The 26344-nt window shown below is 50.8% G+C and overlaps 1 protein-coding gene across 2 annotated transcripts; it reads left to right on the top strand.

Annotated features, from left to right (window-relative positions):
* The first annotated feature begins 5858 nt into the window (after nt 1-5858).
* Nucleotides 5859-26341, top strand: KLHDC4 (kelch domain containing 4). Of its 2 annotated transcripts, XM_054640762.2 has the most exons (13): nt 5859-6177; nt 6210-6339; nt 7298-7389; nt 8187-8265; nt 9106-9204; nt 11303-11439; nt 16567-16659; nt 17006-17165; nt 21587-21668; nt 23432-23640; nt 24722-25136; nt 25579-25698; nt 25964-26341. In XM_054640762.2, the coding sequence occupies exons 2-13, from the start codon at nt 6241-6243 to the stop codon at nt 26146-26148; spliced, it is 1770 nt and encodes a 589-aa protein (XP_054496737.2). In that variant the 5' UTR covers nt 5859-6177; nt 6210-6240; the 3' UTR covers nt 26149-26341. The 2 variants fall into 2 exon arrangements, with proteins under 2 accessions (XP_054496737.2, XP_077041259.1); XM_077185144.1 differs by lacking the exons at nt 5859-6177; nt 6210-6339; nt 7298-7389; nt 8187-8265 and adding an exon at nt 9765-9887.
* The last annotated feature ends 3 nt before the right edge of the window (nt 26342-26344 follow it).

Raw genomic sequence — 26344 nt, 5'->3', positions numbered from 1 at the left:
TCCACATCCCTGACTCCAGCCTGAATCATCCCTGACACAGCCTGAATCCAGGGGATATCCAGATCCCTGACTCCAGGGGATATCCAGATCCCTGACTCCAGGGGATATCCAGATCCCTGACTCCAGGGGATATCCAGATCCCTGACTCCAGGGGATCTCCAGATTCCTGAATCCAGGCTGTGCGTGGAGCCGGCACATCCGCATCCCTGAGAGCCGAGCCCTGCTCGGAGCTGATGCAAGGCAGGGCCGGGTGTTGCAGCAGCAGCAGCAGCAGCAGCAGCAGCGGGGCTGCACTGGCGCTGACACCTCGTGGGGCTCCGCAGCCACTGCAGCCTGACTCCACTCCAGCCCGGGTTGCATCAGACTCCGAATTTGAATATTGGTGAGGAAACAAAATGGTCCTTTGCCTAAGGGCAGCGGATTTTAAGGTATTCTTGGCTGGTTTGTTCTCTGAGCAATACGATCGATCTCACTGGCCAGGACTCACTTCTCACCTCTGATTTTCTAAGATTTCCTTTTACTCACTTCATTTCTCTCAGGTTCACTCAATTATTTCTTTAGAAATCTCAAAGTGGGTTCAGAGATATGGGGTTAAGCCCCAAATCGTGCCCCTGGACCTACAAATCCCCGACTCCAAATGAGTCAGGGACCTGTGTAATGACACTGGCATTGAAGTGCTTCTGGGTCAGCTTGGGACATAAATGAGTGGAAAAATATCAAAACTTGTTCATCAGCAAATTGGGAACAGAGCAAAACAAGGCTGGTGACAGGTAAGGAAAAGCAGTTTCAGCTGGTGTCAGCTGGATCCATCCCTGATATTGTGAGCCCTGCTTGCCCAGGAAGATTAAGCATCTCTAAAGAAGCTTAGGTAGCCTAATTAATGGTTCACCAGCCTAATTAAAGAAGATCCAGGACAGACATAAAGACAGTGTAAGATTTCTGCTTTCTCATGGCTGTTGTGGTGCTGGGGCAGATTGATGGGGGTCAGTGTCCTGGAAAATGTGGCAAGAGCTGGACAGAGCCTTTGGGAGCAGCTGCTGGAGCATTCCATCGGGAGCAGCTTCGGTTCTGGGCTGGTGAATCCTGTCACAGCTCAGTGACAACACCCCAAAGCTGCTGCTCTGATGAAACAACAGCACCAAAGCAAGCCCTGCTGCAGTCCCTGGTGTCTGATAAAGGACAAGCAAAGGAGGGCAGTGACACGTGCAGAGAAATTTGGCTGCTCCCTGAGGAAGTTTGGCTGGAGCAGCATGGAAACAGCCATTCCTCCAAGAGCCCCATCCTCCTGTGCTTACTCAGACCTGAGCACCCACGTGTGCAGGGATTGAGTCACCAGAGCCTTTCCCTGGAGGGAATTTGGGGATTTGGGTGCTTTTGAGGGTGGGGATAAGCCAGTGAACAATGGGAGCAGAACCCTCTCTTGTGGCAGCTGCTCCTGGTGAGCAGCTGAAATAATTCCACCATTTCCCTGCTCTGGCACAGAAGGTGCTCCATGCAGGATCCCAGCACAGTCAGAGACAGGGTCTGCTTTACTCAAATCAGAAATTCTGTATTTCCCCCAATCCATAACCAGTTAAAACCAGAGATCAGAGAGGGGGGAGTCTCAGCCTCCTTTGCTCTGACAATCTTATTTATTTGCTCCGATTTTTCTCTCAAAAAGTGCAGAAACCCCAAGGAAATCCTACTGGAATGGCAAAAGTAAGGGCTTTCACAGCTTCACAGGGAATTTTTGGCCTCAAGCCTGTCATTTTGCTGATGGATTTAGATGGATGTCCCTTGGGACGTGTATCTGGATAGAGCCATGCTTTGTACTTCCCTCAAGGGAAGCCTCTGCCTTCCTTGGCTTCCTCTGTTCTCGAGATATTAAAGCACCGATTTCCAAACAGAAAATCCAGGAAGCCAATTCAATGGCTGGGAGATTTTATCAGCTCCTGGATATAAATGAGCCTTGAATGGAGCAGCAGCCACCTGCCAGCTCCCAGTCCAGCTCCAGGCTCTCTGGCATAAGCAGGGAATGAGGGGCCTCTGCTGGACTGTCAGCACAGCCAGGAGAAAAACCAAGAATTCCCAACTTTTCTCAAAGTGAGCCCTGGTTATGGACAACCTTTGTCCCTCAGCTGGATTTGCCTTTGGAGATGACTGACTCTGGCTGCCACCACAGCTTGGAGGGCACATTTTGGGTGGATTTCTCCCCTATTTTATCTGTGTGGAGGAGGAAAATTGCAGCCTGAGCTTGAAGACCAAAGGTTGTTTTGATTCATTTTGTGAAGTTTCCTGCGTGAAGCTGCTTCCAGTGACAGGATGAGAGGAAATGACCTCAGGACTTGCCAGGGGAGATTTAGATATTTGGATATTTTGGATATTGGGGACGTTTTTTCCTGGAAAGGGTTGTCAAGCCCTGGCACAGACTGGAGTGGGAAGTGCTGGAGTCCTTACACCTGGAATTGTGTAAAAACCACATAGATGTGGCACTAGGGGACATGGCTGGTAGTGAATGTGGTGCTGCTTTGATGATCTTAAAGGCCTGTTCCTACCTTAATGATTCCATGATTTTCTGGGTTTTCCACCACACAGCAGTGAAAGAAAATCATTTTTCCTGGGCATGCTGGCATGTCCCAGGGCACTTGGAGCCCTGGCTCTGCTGAACTTCTCCGACACCCCCGTGTTCCCTGGCAGTGCTCCCCATTCCCACCAGCATCATTTGATTCCCCATCCCTGGAGGTGTCCAAGGCCAGGCTGGGCAGGGCTTGGAGCAGCCAGGGACAGTGGAAGGCATCCCTGGCCATGGCAGGGGGAGGGATGGAATGGTTTTTAAGATCTCTTCCAACAAAACCATTCCATGATTCTATAAAACACTCGCCATCAGCAGCCCCACAGCTCTCTCTGTTTGCAAGGTTTATCTTTAGCCTCCTCTTTCCATACAGACAGAGGCAGAACTCTCCAACAGCAGCAATTCCAACCATTGCAATGCTTTTTTGGTTGATTTAGTTCCTGTGCTGTCAGCATGTCCTCCCGCTTAATCTGTGGCATTAATTCCTTCCTTGCTACTGGCTTCAGAAAGCATTAACAAGGGAAAAATAAATCAAGTGTTGGAGCACAAAGAAGACTTGTGGGAAAAAGCTTTTGAGCCTTTTCTGAGGCTCTCATGCCTGTTATTCTTTACTTTGCTGATACAGCTGGATTTACCATCCTGTTGAATGAGCATATTCCAGACTATAAAAAAATAACAAAGTCGAACCACGTGGGCTTTGTATAGGTCAGAGCTGGAGAGGGGCTGCCAGAGACAACAGCACAGGACGACTTCAGAGCATGAAATGTGCAAACACAGCCAAAGTGCAGCTTATGTTCCTCCAAACAAAGCAGGGACCAAACCTGAGACACAACAGAAACAAGCGTGGGACATCTGGGCGTGGGATTTCTGTGTGTGTGCGCCCCAGCCCGGAGCCACAGCTGCCTCTGCCTGCCAGCTGTGTGCAGATGTTGGTGAGACTGTGGGAACGTGGAGTGGCCTTTCCCATCCTGGGTGATGGGAAGCTTGTGGAAAGAGCTCACCTAAGTCAGTACTGGAGTTTTAAATTGATGTTTTTGGGCAGGTTGGTGCTCTCAGGTGTTCAGTCTCATCTTTACCCTCGACCTTCTGAGGAAGATTGATCCCTGAAGTCACCATTATGGGCACAGCAACTCCTCAAGAGATGAGCCCAGAATTCCCTGAGGAGTTCCTGCCCTGTTTCACGCTCCTGTCGTGCTTTGCATTTTCAAAGCAGAGCTTTAGTTGTCCCCCATCCTCCTTTCTCACATCCCCCGTGAGAAGCCGGACTGGGGAGTTCAAGAGATCAGAGAACTCACACCAGCAATGTCCTGCCTCACGTGGGAGCCAGCTCTGAATGACCCCACACATCCCAACCTGCACCAGAAACATGGAAAATAGAGGGGTGAGAGAGCAATTTGAGCTTGGAGAATCTCTGAGCTTATGGAAATAACCGTGAATGATGCAGCACCAAAAAGGGGGTGAGTGGAACTGGGTGTGCAGGAGGTGAAAAACTTCTCACTCCCTCAGCAGGTGAAGATTTGAGGGTTAATTTCCTAAAAATGCAGCTTTTTCATTTCAAAGCCTGCCTAAAAAGTGCTGGACGATCTGGACCCAGAGGAATTGTTGACCTGTAGACACCAGGAGGGGATGTGTTTTCACACACTGATGTCTCTTTGAAGCTGAAGCCCGAGGAGCAGCGGGGAAACTTCCGAGCCCGTTTGCAGGGCCAGGGAACTCGGCAGAGCTCCCACATCTGGGAATTGCAATGTCCCATCCCCGGTGCCTCCAGGGTTTCTGTTCCCCTTCCTGCACATAAACATGGACACGCTTCAGCTTGAACCACAATGTTTTCAGAACAAACAGAAAAACAAAGAGCTGCTTATGGTGACCATTGTCTGCAACCTCAAAATAACTTTCCCAGCTCTTCCCTCCGTGCTCCAGGGCTGTGTTTTTCCCTGATCCCAGGTTCAAGAGTAGGTGGATGTTCCCAGCAAAGGATCCATCCTGCAATTCCACGGCATGTGCTGGATGTTTGGGATAATTCAGTGGGTGTTGAACTGTACCTTAGTGGAAATCCTCTCTGGATTGGGGTGGTGAAACCCCCCTGCTTCCAGGAAATTAGGGGTTTTGTGGGAATTCAGTGAAAAATATAATGATTTTATTCCTTCTGCTCTGCAAGAAACAATCATGGCAGCGATTTTGATACATAGTAGGATGAACTTGCAGCTAAAAGATGTATTTCAACCCTTACTTACTAGGTGTTCAAAGCAGGTGTTTTCCCAGGAACTTTTCCCTGGGCTCAGCATTTCTGTGTGAAATACCAGAAAAATCATCATTATTCCTTCTCCACCACTGAGGGAAAAAGCAGCTGCCTGGCATTGCCTGACAGTGCCTGTACTTCTTTTGGCTCTCCAACAACTCAGGATTTGGAGAGTGGCCTGGATAAACCCCATTCCCCAAGGTCTGCAGCTGGAAATGAAAACACTTGCACAGGGCCCCAATCCCTGGGGAACTCTGCCCGTGGTTTAATTTTATTTTATTTCTGCACAGGGCCTCCCCCAGGCCTGGCTCATGTTTCAGGTGATGAAATTACAGAATCCCAAGACCACTGAGGTTGGAAAAGAGCTTCAGGATCATGGAATCCAATCTTTGCCTGATGCCCACTTTGTCCCCAGCCCAGAGCACTGAGTGCCACATCCAGGAATTCCTGGGACACCTCCAGGGATGGGGACCCCAAACCTCCCTGCGCAGCCCTGCCAATGTTTAACCACCCTTTCTGTGAAGAAATTCCTCCTAATCACAGAATCATGGACTATTTAGGGTTGGAAGGGAAATCATCCAGCTCAAGGCAGGGCCACCTGGAGCAGGTGGCACAGGAACATGCCCAGGTGGGCTTGGAATGGCTCCGGAGATGGAGACTCCACAAACTCCCTGGGCAGCTGTGCCAGTGCCACTCTCACGCTGAGGTGGAACTTGTGGTTTAGTTTATGGCCATTGCTGTTTTCCTGCCCGTGGGCACCACTGAACAGAGCCTGACCCTCCCCTCCAGACACGTCCTCGCCTCCCTTCCCCTGAGGGGGGGCCATTTTGTGTGAGGGGAGGGGGCCATTTTGTGGGCTCCACGTTCTCCTCAGGGCGGGCATCAACCCCACCGTGTCCAAGCCGTGCCAGGGCTGTGCCGGCCGGTGTGCGGGGCTGCACGAACCCCTCTCCCCGGCCCTGCGGAGCTCCTGACGCCGGCCCGGAGCGGCCGCAGCCCGCGGAGCTCCCTCAGCGCTCCCTCAGCGCCATCAGCCCTCCGGGCCGCCAGGGGGCGCTGCCGCGCAGCTCAGGGAGCGGCCCCGGCCCGGGGCTTTCCGGGGTATCCCGATCCGGCGTGAGCCCGGGCTATCCCGGCGTGATCCCGCTGCGATTCCGGGGTATCCCGGCCCGTCTCGCTGTGATCCCGACGTGATCTCGGGGTATCGCAGCCCGAACCGCTGTGATCCCGGTGCGATCCCGGGGTATCTCGGCCCCGTCGCGCTCTGATCCCGCTGGAATCCCGGGGTGATCCCGGCGTATCTCGGTGTGATCCCGCTGTGATCTCGCCCCGGCCCCGTCCCGCTGTGATCCCGGGGTATCCCGGCCCCGTCCCGCTGTGATCCCGCGGTATCCCGGCCCCGTCCCGCTGTGATCCCGCTGGAATCCCGGGCTGTCCCGTCCCCGCCGCCATGGGGAAGAAGGGCAAGCGCGACAAGAAGGGGAAAGGCGCCGAGAAGACGCTGGCCAAGATGGAGAAGAAGGTGTCCCGCAGAGCCAAGAAGGAGGAGGTGACGGGCGCCAGGGAGGGCGCGGGGCCGCTCTGGGGCAGGGGGAAGGTTGAGGGCAGCGTTGGGAACAAAAGACCGAATCCAACGGGAATCTGGGCTGCCCAGGGAAAGCGAAGGATGTCATGGGTTGGAAGGGACCCACGTGGATCATCCGGTCCGGCTCCCGGCCCTGCGGAGATACCACAACAATCCCAGTGTGCCTGAGAGCTTTGTCCAAGGCTCCTTGAAGTTGGAATTCAGGGATGCCCCTGGATCCCTGGCAGTGCCCAAGGCCGGGTTGGACGGGGCTTGGAGCCAGCTGGGATTGTGGAAGGTGTCCCTGCCCATGGGTGAGATTTGAGGTCCCTCATTCTCTGATTCCAAGCAGAATCTTGTTTAAATCCCCTCCGATCCACGGTTTAAGGCTCCTTCTTGCTTTCCATCCCCTTCATCCTTTTCTCCTTAAAAGCACATGAGAACCTTTATTTCTTGCACTCCTAGAGAGGCTGCTTGTGTTTAAGCCTCAAAGCAGCGACTTTTCCCTGGTATAAAGTGCTGTTAATGGCTTCATCCAAAGCTCCAAGGCATGGAAGGTGCCCCTGTGGAGTATCCTGGCTGCAGGGAGAGCTGATTCCATGCTGTAGAATTCCCAGGCTTTGGAAATCTCTGCTTGGAGCCCACCTTCAGCAAAGTCACCTGAAGTGGGGTGGTAGGAGAGACCCAGGCTCAGAACCTCCCATTGCTGCAGTCCTGCCTCTGCCCTTGGTCTGTCAGCAGTTTTGGGGACAGATTTTGGTTTTAATTCAGTGAAGTTGAAAGGGAATAAAGATGCACGAGATTTCTCTGGATATAAAAGAGTTTCCAGTTATATTTGGGCGGTTATTTTTCTTTTTAAAAAAGGGAAACTATCAAGTGAGTGCTGTTTTCATGTGTGCTTCTGTTCATGTCAAGCTGCTCATGTCTGGCTTTTTCTTTCCAGGAGGATCTTGAAGCCCTGATAGCAGAATTCCAGAGTTTGGATGCTAAAAAGACCCAAGTAATTGAGTCATCCTGCCCACCCCCCTCACCCAGGTGAGAGAGCTTGTGTGAAGCTTTGGCTGCCACTTGTAGAGCAGCTGGGAGTGCTTTTGATGTAATTTCTTTATGTAAAGTTATTTCCCAAGAGTGGAAGGTATAGCTGATATCTGGAGTTATGAAACAGCTGGAATACTGAGTTCATGGTTATAAAGAGACCAAAAGCCTGGTTTTGGGCATCAAAATCCATTTTTTAACCATCACATCAGCACAAAAGAGGCAAAGCAGGGGTAGATTTCAGGGCTTTGAGGGAAAATAAAAGTGAAGAGGAAGTTTTGGGTTTGGACTAGAGGGCTGGAGGGAATTCAGAGGCAAAAGGATGTGTCATGAGGTGAAAACCACTTTGTTAAGTGGGGTTCACAGACTTGGGGTGTTCAGGAGAGCAGTGACCAGCAGCAAGTGCAGAATAATGACACAGATAAATGGAGAGGAGACAGCCCAGAGTTCTGTGCCCTCATCAAAGTAATTTCTGTTCCTGCCACCCCAGCATTAAAATTCAGGAGCTCACGTCAAAGGGGGAGTTAAATCACGGAGTAACGTGTGCTCCTGAAATAGGAGAGCCTCTCAGACAGTGCCCCATTCATCTTGCTGGAAGTTTTGGAAGAAACTAATTTCTTTGGAGAAGTTTTTAGCCCTGGGGTGAACATCACAGCACAGTAATTTGGCAGATGATGGAGAGACCTTTGGGGCTGGAGGGCAGAGGTGCTGGTGCCTGAGTTAAAGGCTCCAAGATTCAGGGTTTTAAGGACTTTCACATGGTTTTTTTTTATTTTTTCCATCCTCTTTTCTTTCAGGCTGAACTGCTCCTTCTGTGCTCACCCTGAGAGAGACGAGCTGATCCTTTTTGGAGGTGAATATTTCAATGGCCAAAAAGTAATGTATACTTCATTTTCTTTTTCTTTATCTCCCCCCTCTCTCCTTTTCCTGTAATTTGCACAGGTCTCATTTGAAGGGAAATTCAAGGCAGAGTCATAAAATATGTATTTGTCCCTGAATGAGAGCAAAATAGCCTTTTAATTCTGCCATGGCTCTGTCTCATGGCTGAGCAGTTGGCAGGAAGGAGACACTCTGGAACCCATTAAGGAGTCAGAGTGATTGTCTCAGCATCAATATTTCAGGGCTTCATAATTTCTCCAGACTTAATTGCAGCCATATCTGCCCCTCATTTGGGATAACTAGTGAAGAATCTCTTGCCCTTCTCAAAACAAGATATTTCTACACCTTTGCTGCTGGCTGCCTCGGAGATGGGAGCAGCAGCAGATTATTGCACTCAGGAATACTCTTTTTTCCTGAATTCCTGCAGGTTGCAAGTGGTTATTTTGCTCCTGGAGATGAACTGCTCTGGAAAACTCCAGCCTGGCAGTGATATTTGGTCACCTCAGAGTTACCCAGTGTGATGAGCTGAACTAACTCTGCTTTTTTTACCACCTGGAGCTGTTCTTTGCTCTGGAGTTGAGCAGCTTTAACCTAAACATCTGTGTTAAGCTCCAGCTTTTTAAATCCTCATATCTCAAGCCTTCACCAAGGGTTTGGGAAGGAACCTTCCAGCCCAGTGGAAGAGTTGCTGCCTCCCAGTGCAGTGCAGTGCAGGGGCTGGTTGTCCTCCTTCCCTGCCCTCTGAGGAGGTTGTGCTTTGCAGTCTTCACCCCAGATCCCCTGTGCAGAGCTGGACTGGGCTGGGCTGGGCTGAGCTGCTCTTTCCCTGTCTCACAGACCTACCTGTACAATGAGCTGTACATTTACAACATCAGGAAGAACAGCTGGGCAAAGCTGGACATCCCCAACCCGCCCCCGAGGCGTTGTGCTCACCAGGTAAAGCTCTGGCTGCCAGAGCAGCAGCTGGGATTGTTCTCAAGGAGATCAGGGATTCTGAGGGAGGAGGGTTTGAATTTTTGCACCTCCTGGGGGTTTCCTGCCTCTCTGTTCTCCTCATAATGGGGTGCCAGTGGTGTCAGTTCAGCTTTTCTGTCCAAGGTGCTCTGCTCACTGGGTGTCCTCTGGCAGTGTTGAGTGGGGAGTGAAGATTTGGGGTTGTGTCTGTTGATTTGGCAGAGCCAGGGGGGGGATTCTTCCTCAGAAATTTATTCTTTGCTGTATTGTACAAGGACCAGCTCAAATCCAGAATCCCAGGGGCCCCTGAATTTCCAGACTGGAATTTGCCCAAAATCCATTGTTCCCTTCATGGCCACAGCCTTCATCCATGAACATCCCAGCCACTGCCACTGCTGCCAGCAGGGAGCACTTGGGCTCTTCTGCACCTCTCTGCAAATCCAGGTCACTGGCTGCTTGTGAGGATGAGGAATTTGGGTTTGTTTACTTCATGTGAACACCTGCACAGCACAGCCTGGACCAAAGACTTGTATTTTTTGCAGGTCTTTGGCCCTCACCAGCTGATAGATTTTCTTACCTGCTGCAGCCAGGGGGTGACTGGTGCCTTCCCAAAGCTGCCATACAGGATGTGAATGTCCTTTTCCTACCCATCCCAAAGCTCCCTGGTAAGATCCAACCCCCCAGTTAGGTTCATATCCCTCTGTTATGTTACTGAGTGCCAGTGTTGCTCTGAGCTGTGCATCCTTGAATTGAAAGGTTCTGCCTTGATTTTTGGGCTACTCTGTGCTGTTTGAAGTCGAGCTTGGTTTCAGAGCTGTGCTCCAGCAGCCAGCAGGTGGCTGTCGAGCAGCTCAATCCAAAGGGAGCAGCTCAGGAGCTGCAGCTGGATTACAGCAACAAGAAACTGAGGAGTCCTGCTTCAGCAGTGCTTCTGTCTGATAATTAATTATGGTTTCACAGGGGACACTTCAGCCTCATGAGCTCACTGGTTTGTCTTCCTTGTGGCTTTATATTTAATGCATAGCTCAGAGCTAAGCAGAAGTGTGTCTGTACATGTTTTTAGGTTTATTATACCCTGGTCTCTCACACACAATCCACTGTTGGAGGTGAGGAGAGCTATGGGCAGGTTTTGGCAGTTGTTCAAGGAAAAAGGTTTGGTTTTGTCATTAATTTCAAGCCAGCTCTTGGAAATGTCACCCACAACTATGAGCAGGCTGTTGCATAAACCTTCCCTTTAAGCTTTTAAGCACTGGATGCCCATGGAATTCAGGCACACATCCCCTTTGTTTAGGTAACTTCATGTTCCCACAAATCCTGCCTGAAGGCACACCCTGGATTTTTGTAATTAATCATTTCATGTTTGGGCTGGTCTGTGGCAGGGCATGGTCCTCTGTGGGGCTAAAAATCTTTTTTTTTTTTGCTGGGAGAGACAGGCAGGGAATGAAGCCTTGTGAGGAAGGAGATCATTATCCCAACGTTGAGCTGTGATGGGTACCCTGGAGAAAACAGAAATTGAAATTTGCACAGCCACAGCATTTCCTTCTTGGGATTCCTTCCTTCTCCCTTGGTCCTACCACAGATAACTTCAGTGAAGTGGAGTTCTTGCTCTTCTCCCTGCTTTTAACTGGCATCTTGCATGCCAGAGGTGTTTTGGTGCTGCTCTGTGCAAAAAAAATGATAAAAAACCCTCTCTGCTATGACCCAATCAAAGCAGTAAGAGTCTCCCCTCTTGCCCAAATGCTGCACATTTCCTTCTGTATTTGGGGTTTTTTGTTTGTTTTCTTTCTTTTGTTTGGTTTTGAACAGAGAGAGTTGAACATTTTTTATTACACTAATCCCAAGGTGTTTTCTAGGGCACTTTGAACTTCCCCCAGGAGGTGGGAAGAGCCCAGCTCCTAGGCCAGCTTTCCCTTGCTCTAGGGAAGATGTGCTAAACACTCTTTAATCCAAATTCTCCTTCCTTCAGCCCCAGGGAGCTGCTGCTGCTGTTCCCTGGGGTTTGGAGCTGTGTGTTTGACACTGGGGGAGCTGTGTGCCTGCTTTGGAATCCTCTCTGACCCAGCTGTCCCTTGTCCTGCAGGCAGCTGTGGTGCCCACGGCTGGGGGGCAGCTCTGGATCTTTGGGGGCGAGTTTGCCTCTCCCAACGGGGAGCAGTTCTACCACTACAAAGATCTCTGGGTCCTGCATTTGGCCACCAAGACCTGGGAGCAGATCAAGTAAGTGCTGGGCCCTCGTTCTTTTGCCAAGAAATTTGGATTTCTGATCCCTGAGGTCCTGGTGTTCAGTGGCTCTTTGGTGTTGGCCTCATGAGGAGCTGTGCCAGTGTGATCCAAGTTTGATTCCTGGTTCAGTGCTGTGATTTCCCAGCTCTCCCTTAAATACAGAAGGTTGGAGAAGACCCCCCTAGAAAGAAGTGGGAATGAAAGATGTGTTCTGAGTCTGTTGAGACCAAAGCTGGTTTATTTCAATCCTGATTTTTGGGGTGTGGGTTTGCCTTGGTGTTGCTTAACTGAAGGGAAGAGTATCATGAGCAGGTCTCTGTTCCCAACCCTGGCAGGTGCAGATGTCCAAAGCTGCTGCTCTGTTTTCCTGGGCTCCTCCAGTGGGGGCTGTATGAGGCCACTGCAAGGATCTCCCCATTTTAACACCACTGGAGAACCCAGTTTGTACCCACCCAACTTCACTCCTGGCATTTGCTGCCTTGAGATTCCTCGGGATAAACAAGGCAGTAATTCAGGCCTGTCAAAGGAAACAGGTGCCAAAAGTTTTTGACAGGAGTGAAAGTGTAAATATTTTCAGTGGATCTGGCCCAAAGTCCTGTGTTGATGTTTCTTTAACCTTTGGCTCCTTGCTTTGGCTGCTCCTGATGTATTTGCATGACAGAAGAGTTCTAGTGACATCCAGTGGACTGAGAGGCAGGAGATTGGCTTTGGGTCTGAGTTTGGGATTGGTTTCCTCTTGGACTTAGGGATTGTCTTGTACCAGACCACAGCTTTGGGTGGGCTGGAGCTCCAGATCACCCTCAAAGTGCTCTGAGAAAAGCAGCAGCTTTTGCTCACTTAGGAGTGATGTTCCTCCTTCAGATGGGAGCACCAAATCTGTCCAGCTTGATCCCATTTGACCCTGTTAGAGGGTGTGGGGTCTGTCAGCTGTGCCTGCCTCTCCTTGCACAGCAGCTGAGGCTGCTTTGGGATGGAGCCAGGGACTCCATCCTGAGCTCTCAGTGTCTCACTGTGCCTGTCTCACCTTTTTCCCTCTCCCTGCAGAGTGGGAGCATTGACAGTGCCTGACAATGGGAATTTGGAGTCTTCTCCATTTGAGCTTCCTGCCTTGTTTGGGTGGCCCTCTGTCCTTCAGCCCTGCTGGGATTTTGGGAACACCCATGCCTTGGTCCCAGTGTTGGAATCAGACAAAGCACATCCCCTCCCCATCTTTGAGCTGCTCCTGGAGCTGTTTTAATGAGGCAGAGGGAGGGAATGGCTTTGTTTTAATGCTGACCTGCTGAGCACAAAAATGCAGGTTCTGCTGCCTCTTTGCTTTTCCATACACATCTTGGTCAGGAGGCTGCTTGGAAAGGGGAAGAGGAAAGAGCAGAGGTGACTGTTGACTCCTACAAGGGATTTTATCCTGCTTCTTTTAAAACTCTGATCGTGGCACCTGCTGCACTTCACTTCCTTCAGCATTTCCCATTTGTTGGGATCACGGTGAGGAGCCATTCCTGGTGCCAAGAGCCTTCACACAGACCAAGGAATAATTCCATGTATCCAGTGTGCTGCCAGTGGTACCTGAATAAATGCCAGGTGACACACATGGGGTACAGACTAGTGTGGGGTTTAGAAAATGTCATTTTAGTGCAAATAATAAAGAAATAAAATTAATTATTCATGAAGAAATGTCTGGACAAGAGAGGCAAAGTTTCTGTTTCTGTTCCCATGGGAAGGGTCACAAGTGCCACATTCCAGGTGGGTTTGATGTGTTGGTTTGTCCAAGATGACCCTGCTGTGATATAAACATGAAACTCTAGGAAATCTGGTTATTCCAGTCCCCCAGTTCAGATTCCAGACAATGATGTTGTCCTTCCTGGCCTACAGTTCCTGCCACAAACCATCCTGTTACCATGAGGGGCTCGATTCTGAAAGACTTGGGAAGAGAAAACCTTGACTAACTCTGAAAACTTCCTTGTGCTGGGCAAGTGCAGCTCCATTTTCTCCTAGCACAGAGCACAGTGGTGCCAGGCTGCCTGACAGAGTTAAAAGTTGCTAAATTTAGCAGGATTTAGCTGTGTTTTCCTTGCATTTTGCATGCACAAAGATGATCCAAACACAGCAAATCCCAGCCCGTTAGAAGCCGTGCCAGCAGCTGACTTTGACTTAGTGCAGCCACCTTATCTTGTGTGTGATGCTCGAGGTTTCCTCAGTCCATGAACTGTTTCTTACCCTGCCTTGGAGCAGCAATATTTTAACCTAATTGCCTCATTCCTTCCTAGAGAGAACATTCCCAGTCAGCTCTTTGAGTCCCAGTGCCCTCCCTCAGGGAGAGGCAGGGAACATCCTTGGGGCTTGTGCTTGGCAATTGCCACATCCCTCCCCTGCAGCTCCCTTCACTGACATTCTGAAATGCTGCTGATGCTTCCTGTAGGATTTGGTGGGATGTGCTGCTGGAAATTTCCCAGTTTCACCAGTGTCTGTTGAACTGGAGCAGTCCCTGCAGTGGAGGATGGCCCACATAGGGTTGGGTCTGATGGAGGCCTCTCCTTGCTCACCAGAAAAATCAGGTCCTGCCACAGCAGGTAGGAGGTGCTTAAAGAAAAGGGTGTTTTGGTGTAAATCAGGTAGATTGTCAGCCCAGAAATGAGTTTGTTCTTTGGTAGATCAGGATGCAGCTGTACAGCAGTGGGTTGACTTTGAAGGGGTTGGAATTGAGGGTTCTGGGCTCTGTGCCAGTTGTGTTTTCCCTTCTCTATTTCCACCTGAGTGTCCAGACATGGGGGGACAGGATCTGTGTGTGCCACTGGTGTAAAACAACACAAATCCTGAGTTCACCTTCCTCTGCAGGATAAAAGTGCTCTGTCCTCAAGTGCCCCTGTGATGGAATGTTCTCTTCATCCCCACTTTTATTATTATTGAGCACTCCCAAGCTTCTCCTGAGCATCCTGTGGATGAAGAGGTAACTCCTGCAGGCTGTAGCCACTGGACAAGTAATTCATGAATCTGGGGGCTGAATTCAGCTCTGATTTGTTACTACAAATCCCAGAGTAACTCCACAGGCAAAAGAAAATTCCTTATGGAGCGGCTCAGCTCAGCCTCATGCTGTACATGTGTAGAGCCAGTCCTTAGCCAGAGTTTTTCATCTATTTTTAAAAAAAGTCTGGAGAATTTACAGCTCCCTCCTACATGTCTGCCTTCTGGTGTCAACCCCATGAAAGAGAGCATTAATCACAAAGTCTGGGAAGCCATTTCCAAAATGTTTCTTTGGGACCAGGAGCACTGAAAGAGGTAAAAGGGAAGAGTTTGTTTGGGAAAGAAGTTGCAGGAAGATCTTCCTGGAGTGGGAATGAGGTCCTGCATCACTGTGCCATTTGTGCCTTGGAGTTAAATCTGCATTGGTGGGAGCTTTATTAAAACACATCAATAAATAAATTCCTATTGATTTTAAACTCAGAGGAAACCTGTTTGAGAAACAAGGCACAAGATATTCTCTGAGAACCGGATTTTAGTGCTCATGTTGGGTTTAATTCATCCTCCCCTTAAAAAAATAAAAAGATGATTTTAAAAGTGCCATCTTTTAGAGTAATGACACGGGAGCTTTGTTACAGCAAGAGGAAATAATGATTTCAAGTCTTGATGAAATTAATACCAGAGGTGCTGTTCTGCAGGGTGATACTTAAAGATCCAGTAAATGCTTGGAGAAACCTCCTCTCTGTTAGAATAAAGAGTCCCAGCAATCAATATTAATTCAGTCTTCCCCAAACGCTCTCTTCTGGTGGAGTTTCTCATTATCACCAGGGTGAGGTTGTCATTTTCCATGGTGAATAAGGGCCCTCGTTCTCTCTCTCCACAGAAATCCATCACCACATTCCCAGCTCCCTGCTGCCACTTCAAGTGTGGCCAGGGGATTGTGGCTTTAGGTTTTGCTGCAGTTTTCAGCTTTATTTATTTAGGCCCTGATTGTGCAATCACTTCCACACCTTAGGGCTGCCTGGTGGAGGAGTCTTGCTGGGCCCAGTGGTGCCAGCTGGGAGCTTTGGGAGACTCCTCAGTGAGGGAAAGCAGGATGGATTCATCCATGGGGGCAGAGAACACACAGCAAACCCTCTTTGGCCTAAAGCTGGCTGTTGGAAACTTGCTGGGGTTGTTTTTGTTGTCTCTTGTGTGATGCTGGGGGTGAAGGTGGAGGAAGGAGGGTGGATCCATGCTGGGGTGGTGTCCAGCTGCCCAGCTCCTCGGGAGCCTTGTGCATGGGACACATGGAGGGGGTGTTGCTTGGTCCTGGAAATGGAAGCTGCACATTTAACTGCAAGGTCAGGAAAGCTTGGAAGAGCACAACAGGAGTGTGTGGCTGCTTTTGAGTGTGTAGGGTCATGGAGTGAGTCACAGAGTCATGGAATGGGTTGGGTTGGAAGGAACCTTAAATCCCATCCCATTCCTCCCCCTCCATGGGCAGGGACACTTTCCACCATCCCAGGGTGCTCCAAGCCCTGTCCAGCCTGGCCTTGGGCACTTCAGGGATCCAGGGGCAGCCACAGCTGTGCCAGGAAGAATTCCTTCCCAACATCCCATCTATCCCTGCCCTCCTTCAGTGGGATCATGCTGACAATGATGACTTGTTTTGCTGCAGTGCCTTTGTTCTTGAGGAAATCTGGGTAATTCATGAAGTGTTTTCACTGGCTTGGAGTCATACCCAAACTGCAGGTGGATGAGTGAAGGTGGTGTTGATTTCCTGAGACACTGAGGGAGGGGGGTGGCAGAGCCAGGCTTTGTCTCTTGGTGCTTGGAGAAAACATCTCAGTTTGGAGTGTCTTCCCTGCAATTGTGAAGTGCTGTTCATGAAACTCTCCTGAAGAATCAGCTCCTGAGTCATCACTGGAAAGACTCTGGGCGCTCTTAGGGTGCTTTATCTCTAGGAATAGAACTGCCTGTGCAGTCCCAAGAGTTCCTGAAGAGCACCCATCCTGTCCTGAGGAAAAGCAGCCATGGATTGAGGCAGCCCCGTTCCCAATGGTGCCCATTTCCAGGAGAGGCTGAGCTCAGCCAGCTCAGCTGCCAATGACTGCAATAAAAATGGCCTGAGGCACTCCCAGGGCAGGGGATTTTGCTGAGAAATGGAATTTCTTTGTGTTCCAGGGCACCAGGAGGGCCCTCTGGACGAAGTGGACATCGGATGGTTGCATGCAAAAGGCAGCTGATCATCTTTGGAGGATTCCATGAGAGTGCAAGGTGGGTTGCTGGGGTGGCTGGGGGTTTGAGTCCTCCTTAAAAAAAGGCAACAAAATTTCACCAGTAACAGAAACCTGGGTGTGAATGGGAGAGTTATCCTCAGCAGGACTGGGACTGAACTGGATTTTTGGGTTAGAAGGACAAGGGATCTTGATTTAAAGTCTTCAGGTGTGGGAGAAATCATTGTAGCACTGAAGCAGCTGCCCATCCTTGTAGCCAAAGCTCAGTCCAGCATTTTTAGCCTCTCAGTCTTGTCAGATCCTTGTCTTGTGGAAGTGGGGGCTGTGAGCAGAGCTCTGAAATGCTGTTTTACCCTGTCCTGAGTGTCCCCATGTGCTCTCTGCAGAGATTTCATCTACTACAATGATGTGTACACCTTCAACCTGGACTCCTTCACCTGGAGCAAGCTGGCTCCTGCAGGGATGGGGCCTGCTCCAAGGTCTGGCTGTCAAATGATTCCCACCCCTGAGGGCAACATCATCATCTATGGGGGCTACTCCAAGCAGGTAGGGGACACTGTGGTGGCAGGTGTTGTCCACAGGCTGGGAACCAAAACTGGCATCTTCTCATTCTGCCTTTTTTTCATGCAGTTCTGCTGATTGAGGGGCTAATCTTGGTTCAGATGATTACTTTATTTTCCCTGCTGTTCTTACCCAACAGGAGGAATTGATGTCACTGAGGGAGGAATAAGCAACTGGGAGAAATGACATTTTTTTGGCAACTTAAAGCATTCTCAGGTATTCCTTTGTGCTTCAGCACTTGCAGGTTAAAAGCAGCAGTTGCCAAGAGACTTTTATTTCGTGCCATCAGTGGCAGAGGTGAGGGAGCAAACTCAATAAGCCAAAAAAGACTTTTGACAAGCACCAGGCTCCCCCAGCTCTGCTCCTTGCTCTGTTAATCCTGGGAATTTATACCAGAGAGCACATTCCTCACTGAGCAGGTATCCCTGTGCATGCTGGGCAGCAGGAAGGAAGTGTTTCATTGAGCAGAAGGCTCCTGCCAAAGCTTTTCATGTTGGGAATGAGGCAGAGGCCTGGATCCTGCTGCTCCCGTGGAAAGGCAGCAGGGGAGGAGGACGCCTTGTTCTTCTGAGGGGAATAAATGAACAAAGGAGGGAAGCAGGGAGAGGAGAGAGGGGACTTGGTCTCTCTGTATATTTAGAAGCACTTGTGCCTGCTCAGGGCCTGAGCTTTGGGCTCTGCCTCATCAGATGTGCCTTGGACTCAGCAGCAGTAACAACACACAGCCTTCTCCACCCAAAAGGGCTTTGTCCTCTTCCCTTGCCTGTGCTGTGTGCCCGCTCCTGAGGGTGGGCAGGGAGCAGGAGCCTGCATGCTCTGCTGCCTTGGAGCTCTCCTGGCAGCAGCTGGGCTCCAGGTGCCCCATGGAGATAGGAAATTCTCACATGTTTGCAGTTGGTTCTGTTCCACTGCTGCTCTGGGTTGGTGTGAGCTGATAAAAATGAAGGAGAAGGGATGGGGGAATGCAAAGCTGCCCTCAGCCTTTGGCAGGGCACTGGGTGAGGATGGGAGCTGGGGCAAGTTCTCTGCAGCTTGGAAAACAGCTTTTCCATTAAAACAAGCACTCCATTAAGCAAAACAGACATTCCATTAAAACCAGACATTTTTCACAGATGTTAAAAGTCTCCTTCCTTTGTCCTGTGGAGAGCTCTGTGTGCTTTTCTCTGATGGGCCATTCCTGCCAGGCTCTGCTTTTGTAGCACAAACTGTCCAAAGCTCTGAACAGAATTTTCTCTGCAGCCTTCAGCATGCTCCTGAAAATTAAATTCAGCAGGATATGGCCCCTCTAGGAGAGACCCACTTCTGTTAATGTGTGGCTATTTAATTCTCATTGTGTCTTCACTTAGAGCTGATTGTGGAGCCGAGTGTCTGCGTTTGCTTTGAAGTGCAGAAAATGTGTTTGCCTGGGATGCTCTTGGGAGAAGGTAGACATGGAGAAAACAACACTTAATTGGAGTTGGGCAGCTGCAGGAGAGGACTCACCCCTTGTCTCCAGTTACAGGGGCAGATACTCCAGTCAGGGCTGATGTGAAGACATTTTGGGGAGTTTGAAGACATTTCTACACCTGAAGCCAGGCAAATATCCAAGCAAAGCACCATTCATCAAATGCAGAGTATTCCAAGGAGAGGCAGGACTAAATCACACATGGGATAGGAAATTTTGAAGGGAATAGGGGAGGAAAATTGTAATAGCTCTTCTTTTTGAATAGGGACATCATTTGGCTGTCACATTGCTGGAGGAGGGTGGTGCTGCTGTCCTGGGATGGGCAGGGAGCTGGGAAGGCAGGAACAGAGTTTTGGGGGCCTGCTTTGATTTCCTGAACTTGCAGAAGTGATGTGGAGAGTCTCTTCTCAGCAACAGGCAGTCCCATGCCCTTCATGGGACATGATTAAAAAGTCTCTTTCCTGGCTGGGGAAATAGAGGCAGCAAAGGTGGAGTGACTTTCTGAGGCACTGCAGGACCTGCAGAGCCAAGGCCAGCACCTTGGTCCCCATACACCTTTGCTGTGGATTTTCCTGAGCAAACCAGGCTGCAAATGGTGAAAAAGGAGCTTTCCAAGCCTGGGTGTGACTGCCTTGAGATGCTGCTGCTTGATATTTTAAAGAGCAGAATTCTCAGCACAGTGATGTCTCTGTCCCTGTTCCATCAGATGGTAAAGACAATTTCTGCAATTTCTACAGAAGGGATGTTGTGGGTGCTGCCAGCTCTGCCTAGAACAGACCTCACAATGCCCAGAGGAGCTCAGACCTGCTCTCCTGCTGGTCCTAAAGATGTCCTCAGCCCTTCCCTGTGCTGGGGATGGGGCTTGCTGCAGCGAGCTGCATTTTGGGCTGGCTGAAGCTCCATTGCTAGGCAACAGAGGGGCTGGAGCTGCTGCTGCTCCACCTTGCAGGTGCAGCCTACAGGCCAGGGGAGGGGTGGAGTTTCACGTGGGCAGGGCTTTGGGATGCCAGACATGGCTGTGGTGGTGCTTTGGGTTTTTTTAGTGGCAGTTGTCACAAAGCTGAAGTGGATTCTGCTGGGAGATGTGGAAGTGCCTCAATTGTAAGGTCTGGTGGGACTGGTTCCCTCTGTAGCTCTGCCTGCTGAACACTTCTGCTATTTGGATGTTTTTCAGCACTGTTGATCTCCTATCAGACAATTTTGGAGAATCCTGATTCCCCCCCTCAAGCTCTCTGTGCCTCAGTTCCTTTGCAGGCTGGCAGCAGAGCTGAATTTCCAGCTGATGCCTGTAAAGCTCTTGCACCTCCCCACTGTGCCTGCATGTGCAAAGCACAGGCTGTCCACTGTGGGCACCCCAGCCAGTTTTTCCTGGAAAACAAACACCTGGAACTGGAAAGCACCAAGGACAAGGACTCACTCTTGTGGAAGGATTTGCTCAGGGCTGACTTGTCCTGCCTGGGAGGGGATGGATCTCTCCAGCAGCTGGAATTGCCTCTGACAACAAAAACTGACTCCCACTCCACCTCATGGGGGTTTTCTGAGCCCAGGGAGCTTTGTCATGGTGCATAGACAGTGTGTTTACTACAGGAGAAAGGAATGTGGATTTTCCACACAGCTTGGATGGCTGTGGAGCCAGCTGCTCTCCCTGTGTTTGCTCTCCTGCCTCTCAGGCAGTGCTGTGTTCCTCACACTTCACCTGGCTGGAGTTGTGCAGTGCCTGGAGCACACTTCCCTCTCTTCTCCCTGAGAACTGAGCACCAGTCCCAAGAATTGGGTACCAAGTCCTGCAGCACCAAGAGAACCTGCCAGCTACAGCTGTACAGCAGGAGAGTGCTGGACCCAGTTGGTTTTAATCCCCTGAGACAATTTATTTCTCTGGGTGCCAAAATTCCTGCATCCTGTGGTCTCCACAGAGCTCATCTTGCTGAGGGCTGGAGCCTGGGGTGCACTGCAGGGATGCACTGCTGGGATGCACTGCTGGGATGCACTGCAGGGATGCACTGCTGGGATGCATTGCTGCCATCCAGGGAGCAGAGTTCCTGGTGCCAGGAGGAAGGGAATGACAAGGAAGCTGTGCAGGAAGGATGGCTGGCTAATGACATTATTAACACAGCTCCTGTGGTGGTGTGGCACAGAGCTGCCTTGGGATGCTGCTGTTGCCATGAGCACTGGAATCCAGGGAGAGGAGCAGGGAGATCACACTGAAAATCAGGCATTTCATGGCTTCTGCTGAGCTTTCACCTCGTCCTTGCTGCTGCCTTTTGCAGGGATGGGAGTGGAGTTTCTGCTTCTGTTTGGGAGGATGAACCTGTTGCTCAGGGCTGTGGCAAAGCTGCAGCTGCAGGGGGACCGAGCTGTCACCTCTGCCCCTCCTGTGCTGCCTCAGGGGGTGACAGGGACCCACAGCCTGGGCTGCTCACAGGGCTGGGCCACATGAGGCCACTGCAGATCAGAGCTGCTCCCCATGCAGGGCAGCATCCCACAGGGCCTTGCAAGCCCTGGAAAGTTGTCATGTCCCACTGTGGGGTGGGAATTCTCCTTTTACAGGAGTTAAATCAGCCCTAAGAGCACCTGGTCCTGTCTGGGGCAGAGTGAAAGGCAGGACCTTGGCTCTTCTGTTCCCTCAGTGCTGCCCACCCTTCCTTTGTTTACAGACCAGTTGGTTTTACTCCCCTGTGACAATTTATTCTGCTCTGGGTACCAGAATTCCTGAATCCCATCGTCTCCATACAGCCCCAGAAATCCGTGCTGCAGCCTGGGGAGCCCTTCCTGCTGCCACAGGCAGGAATTCTGGCACATCCAGGGAGTATCCCTGCTTTGAATCCCATGGTTTGGAGCTGCCTGATGCTCCAGAGGGACGTCTCCTTGCCCAGAGCCAGTGTTTGCATTTCCAGTTGGATCCCTCTGTGGTTTGGCTGCTGAAGCTGTTTCCTGAGTGTCTCTGTGTTTCCCTTCCCTGCAGAGGGTCAAGAAAGATGTGGACAAAGGCACCCTGCACACTGATATGTTCCTGCTGAAGGCTGAAGGGACAGGCAAGGAGGAAGGTGAGCACTGCCCTGGGAATGCAAATCCTCTCCCTTCCTTGGAATAACACAAAAAAACCTGGAACCAAATTCCCCTCTCAGTGATAACCTCCGTGCCCCAGTGTTGGCTCAGGAGGAAATGCAGGAAAAGAGATTTTAGTGATTTTTTTTTTTTCCAGTTTGTATGTGGGGGGGAATTAAAACAACATTTCCAAATTCTTGTTTCTGGGACATTTTGATCAGCACTTTCCTGTTCACAACAGAAAATCTTTGGGATTGCAGAATTCTCCTGTGGTGGGGTATTCCTGGGTGGATGCCAGGGACCTGCTAAAGCTGCTCCATCCCTCCCTCCCCAGCTGGAGAAGGGAGGGAAAACCCAATGGGAGACTCATGGATTGAGATAAGAACACAGAGAATCACTCAGCTCTCCCCTGCTCCAGGCTGGGCCCATTCCATGGGGTACAATCCTTCTGGGACAGATTGATCCATGGTGGCTCTTTGGTTATCTGGGATTGGAATAGGAATTCCATCACCTTCCTTAGGAGATTTCCTCCTTGACTCAGGCAGTGGGACACTTTTCTTGGAGCTGAATTTCTAAAATGTTTAAATTGTGATTGATTTCTCCAAACCTCGGGATGGGGTTTGGGGAGGAGGGTTGGTCACCAGCACTGTCTGGACTCCAGGCCCTGTTTGCATTATTCCTATTTATAGTTTTATCTTGCTGGAATTGCAGTTCCTTCAGAAGCACAGGGCCTGGCAGTCTTCTCCCAGCCTGAATTTCAGGGATTTGCTCTGAAGTCAGAGTAGAAGGGATTGAAGAGAAGCAGAGGGATAGAGCACAAGTCTTGTCCTGCTGCTGAGCCCTCTTTTAAAGCCTGGCTGGGGCTTTTTGGGATGATCTGTGTTTATTTTTGGGGATAAGGCAGCAGTGCAGGGTGGCAGAAGAGATGGAGAGAACTGATGGAAGGTGGGAGGGCTCCATGGGATAACTGAGGGATGTTTTTTGGTGCTTGAAGGCTGCATCTGATCAGGCCTTGTCTGAGCTCCACCCTCCAGTAAAGGTGCAGACACTTTCAAGAGTCTCCTTGCTCCAGAAAGCTCTGGAAATACCCTGAAAATGCCACAAGATTGTCCAAAACAGGGCATGGAATTGATGCCTCAGGTTTTGGCTTTTCTATTTTTCAAATTCTGTGCTGCTTCAGTGTGTGGGTCTGGGTTCACATCAGGGGATGCTGAGCTCTGGGCACAGAGCAGGGACACAAAACAATTCCTGCTCCAGCTGGGCACCAAGGGCAAATGATCCAAATCTCAGCCCCAGAGCACAAACCCCGTGGGCTGGAGAGAGAAAAACAAGGATGGGACTGCAGGGGCTAAAGCTGGAATGGGACAATGAACTGCAAGAGGCAAATGGAGCAGAACTGATCCAAGGGAGAGACCCCGGGAGTGCTCGGGCATTTTGGGACCATTTTGGTTCATCCTGGGTTCATTTTGGGACCATTTTGGTTCATCTTGGGTTCATTTTGGGACCATTTTGGTTCATCTTGGCTTCATTTTGGGACCATTTTGGTTCATCTTGGGTGCAGCCCTGGGTGGGCTCTTGTGCTGCCCAAGGTGCATCCATTGAGGAGATCCTTTTAATAAATCCCTGCTTTATTCTGTAACTCTGCCCAGCCTCTGCTCTAGCTCAGCCTTTCCAAGGCCTGCTGGAATTCTGAGAGCCTTGGAATACTCAAACCAGCCAGGATTCTCCTCTGCTGCTGCTCACATTTGTTCTCTCCTTGCAGACAGGTGGAGCTGGAGTCGGCTCAGCCCCTCTGGAGTGAAGCCCAGCCCCAGGTCTGGCTTTGCTGTGGCTGCTGCTCCCAACAACCGCTGCCTCCTCTTTGGGGGGGTGCAGGATGAGGAGGAGGAGGAGAGCATTGAGGGGGACTTCTTCAATGACCTTTATTTCTATGACATCGGGAAGAATCGCTGGTTCCCTGCACAGCTCAAGGTCTGGGTTAAATAATTTGCTCATTTCATCACCTGGCACATCCTTTATGGCTGGTTTGGCCTCTTTGAGATTTCACAGATTGTCTGGGTGGGAAAGGACCCTAAAGATTCTCTCATTCCACCCCTGCCATGGGCAGAGACACCTTCCATGAGCCCAGGCTGCTCCAAGCTGGCCTTGGACATTTCCAGGGATGGAGCAAGGATTTTTCTCTCTTTAAAGGAATCCTGTGTTTCTGGTAGCTCAGGGTGCACCTGAGCAATCTCTCTCCTCCAGGAGTCAGGCTGCCCCATTATTGTGGAATGCAAAATGAAGCAAAGCAGCTTGAAAACATATTCCTGGTGTTTTGCTGAAAGCCCTCTCCAGGCCAGATGAGTCTGACATGAAGAGAGTTCACTCAAAGCTGCTGTGAAAAGATTTCAGGATCAAACCCTTCCCTTTTCTCCCCAGTGCTGATGAGCTTCCAGAAGAGATGAAATATTAACCTTGGCTCCAGGAGCTTCAGAGCTCAGCTCAGCTCTTTGATTACGTTTGAACCACTCTCACAGGCCAAGGGAGGTGCAAACCTGGTTCAGCTTCTCCTTCCCCCTGCCCCTTCCTGGCTTTGTTCTCCAAATGGAGAAGTCAATCCCATAATAACAGGCAAACAGCCACTCAGCTGGGTGCTTCAGCCTTCCCAAACTGATTGTTTTCCAGCCCTTTCAGAGAGTTCTTCCAAGACCTGGAGTGCTGCCTGGTAATGGGCTGTAATTTAGCACCCAGCAATTGTTGTGATTTCAGGAAATCGTGGGGTACTTTCCCTTGTCACAGAACAGTGGCCTTTGTGTGTTTGTGGCACCTGGGAGCAGGAGAACTGCTCCTCTCTTAACAGAGGGAGCAATTCCACACTCTGGATTCTCCAGGATCTTCACTGTTCCTTGTTGTAGGCTGGGAGAAGCTCATGCTGTAGGAGGAACCGCACTGATCACTTGAGACTTTAAATTGTGGTGAAAAATAGGAACAGTTCCTTCCCTCCGTGCTGTCTGTATGAACTGCTGTTAGCTGCATGCAGTCCCACAACATCTCCTTCAATTCCCGTTCTCAGGGCCCAAAGTCAGAGAGGAGGAAGCGCAGGCGTGGCAGACAGGCTGAGGCAGAGGCTGCTGGAGGGGAGGAGCTGCAGCTGCCACCTCCCCAGGGCCCCCTGGAGATCGTCAAGGAGGTGGTGGCAGAAGATGGCACCGTCATGACCATCAAGCAGGTCATCCCTGGAGCTGCAGAGGACAAGGACAGGTCTGGCTCAGAGGAGGAGGAGGAGGAGGAGGAGGAAGGTGGAGCCCTGGGCCAGCCTGTGGAGCCGTGCCCACGCTCCAGTGCCATGGTGGCAGTGAAGCACGGGGTCCTCTACGTGTACGGGGGCATGTTCGAGGTGGGTGACCGCCAGGTGACCCTCAGTGACCTGCACAGCATCGACCTGCACAGGATGGACCAGTGGAAGGTGCTGCTGGAGATGGATCCAAGTAAGCTCTGCTGCTGGGAGCTCTCCCTGTGCCTTCAGGGCAGCAACACTGGGGGAAAAAAGCAACTCTGGGGCTTCCTCAGGGGTGGTGGAGAGCCTTTGAGTGGAGGTTTTCCCTGGATGGGAAAAAGTGTCTTACCTGTGTGGCCCAGAGCTTTGGGGTCACTGTACAGTCAGCTCTGCCCTGTGACTTGGAAATCCAAGAGCTGCAAACAGAGTTGTGGTGGCATGAGCCATCCTGGGAATCCTGCTGTGCCAGCCTTGTCCACTCCTCCAGGGAACTGGGATGCTCTTCTTGCCTGTCCCCACTCTCAGGGCAGTGAAGGGCTTGGGTCCTGCAGAGCACGTGGGCATTACCTGGAATTAGCTCTTTGTAGCTCAGTTATCTCTTTTTACCTTAATTATCTCTTTGGACCTCTCTTCTCTTTCCTTTCTCATCAAAGAAACCCAGGAATGGCTGGAGGAATCAGAGTCAGATGAAGAGGAGGATGATGTGGAAGGTGCAGAGGGAGGGGAGGAAGAAGAAGAGGAGAGCTCTGAAGAGGACAGTGAGGATGAGGAAGGTAATTACTAACAAATGCTGTCTCCATACTAACCTCAAGTGGGCTTTAGTGCAGTGCCTGGTTCTGCTGGGAGCTTGGAAGGTCTCCTTGGCATCCAGGTGAGTTTCCAGCAGAAGCAGCTTTCCTAACACATTGCTCTTGGAATAAAAGAGGAATTTTCCTGCTTGCTGGTAGATTTCCAGGCTGTTACCTTCAGCCCCACGTGGCCTGGCTGATGTGGCCCTGGTGAGCTGTGTGTGACCTCTGTGTCCCTCTCTTTGCCCAGGGGAGCAGCAGCACCCAGCAGTGCAGCCTGGGGAGGCCCAGGCCCAGTACTTGGCCAGGACAGAGCAGTACTGGCTCGGGCTGGCCCGCAGCCACATGGGCCCCGAGGCCAAGGACAAGAAGGTGCTCAAGGTGGCTCATGCCATGGCCAAGACTTTCTATGAAGATCCCATCCAGACGTCCTGAGGCTGCTCCAGGAGTGAAGGAACGTGCTGGGAGCAGTGGCCAGCCCTGCTGAGCTCAGCCCCATGTCCATCCTGGCTCCAGCCTTTCCCAGCTCTGGGCTGACCATCCTGGGTGGATGTTCTGCATCTGCTGCTGGTACTCCTGGGAATGCTCTGGGAGGCTCCTGAGGAACAGGATTGCTGTCCAAGCACTTGTT

The sequence above is a fragment of the Agelaius phoeniceus genome, chromosome 12, assembly GCF_051311805.1.
Source record: "Agelaius phoeniceus isolate bAgePho1 chromosome 12, bAgePho1.hap1, whole genome shotgun sequence".
NCBI classification, from domain to species: Eukaryota; Metazoa; Chordata; class Aves; order Passeriformes; family Icteridae; genus Agelaius; species Agelaius phoeniceus.
This window is presented reverse-complemented; position numbering and strand designations above follow the sequence as displayed.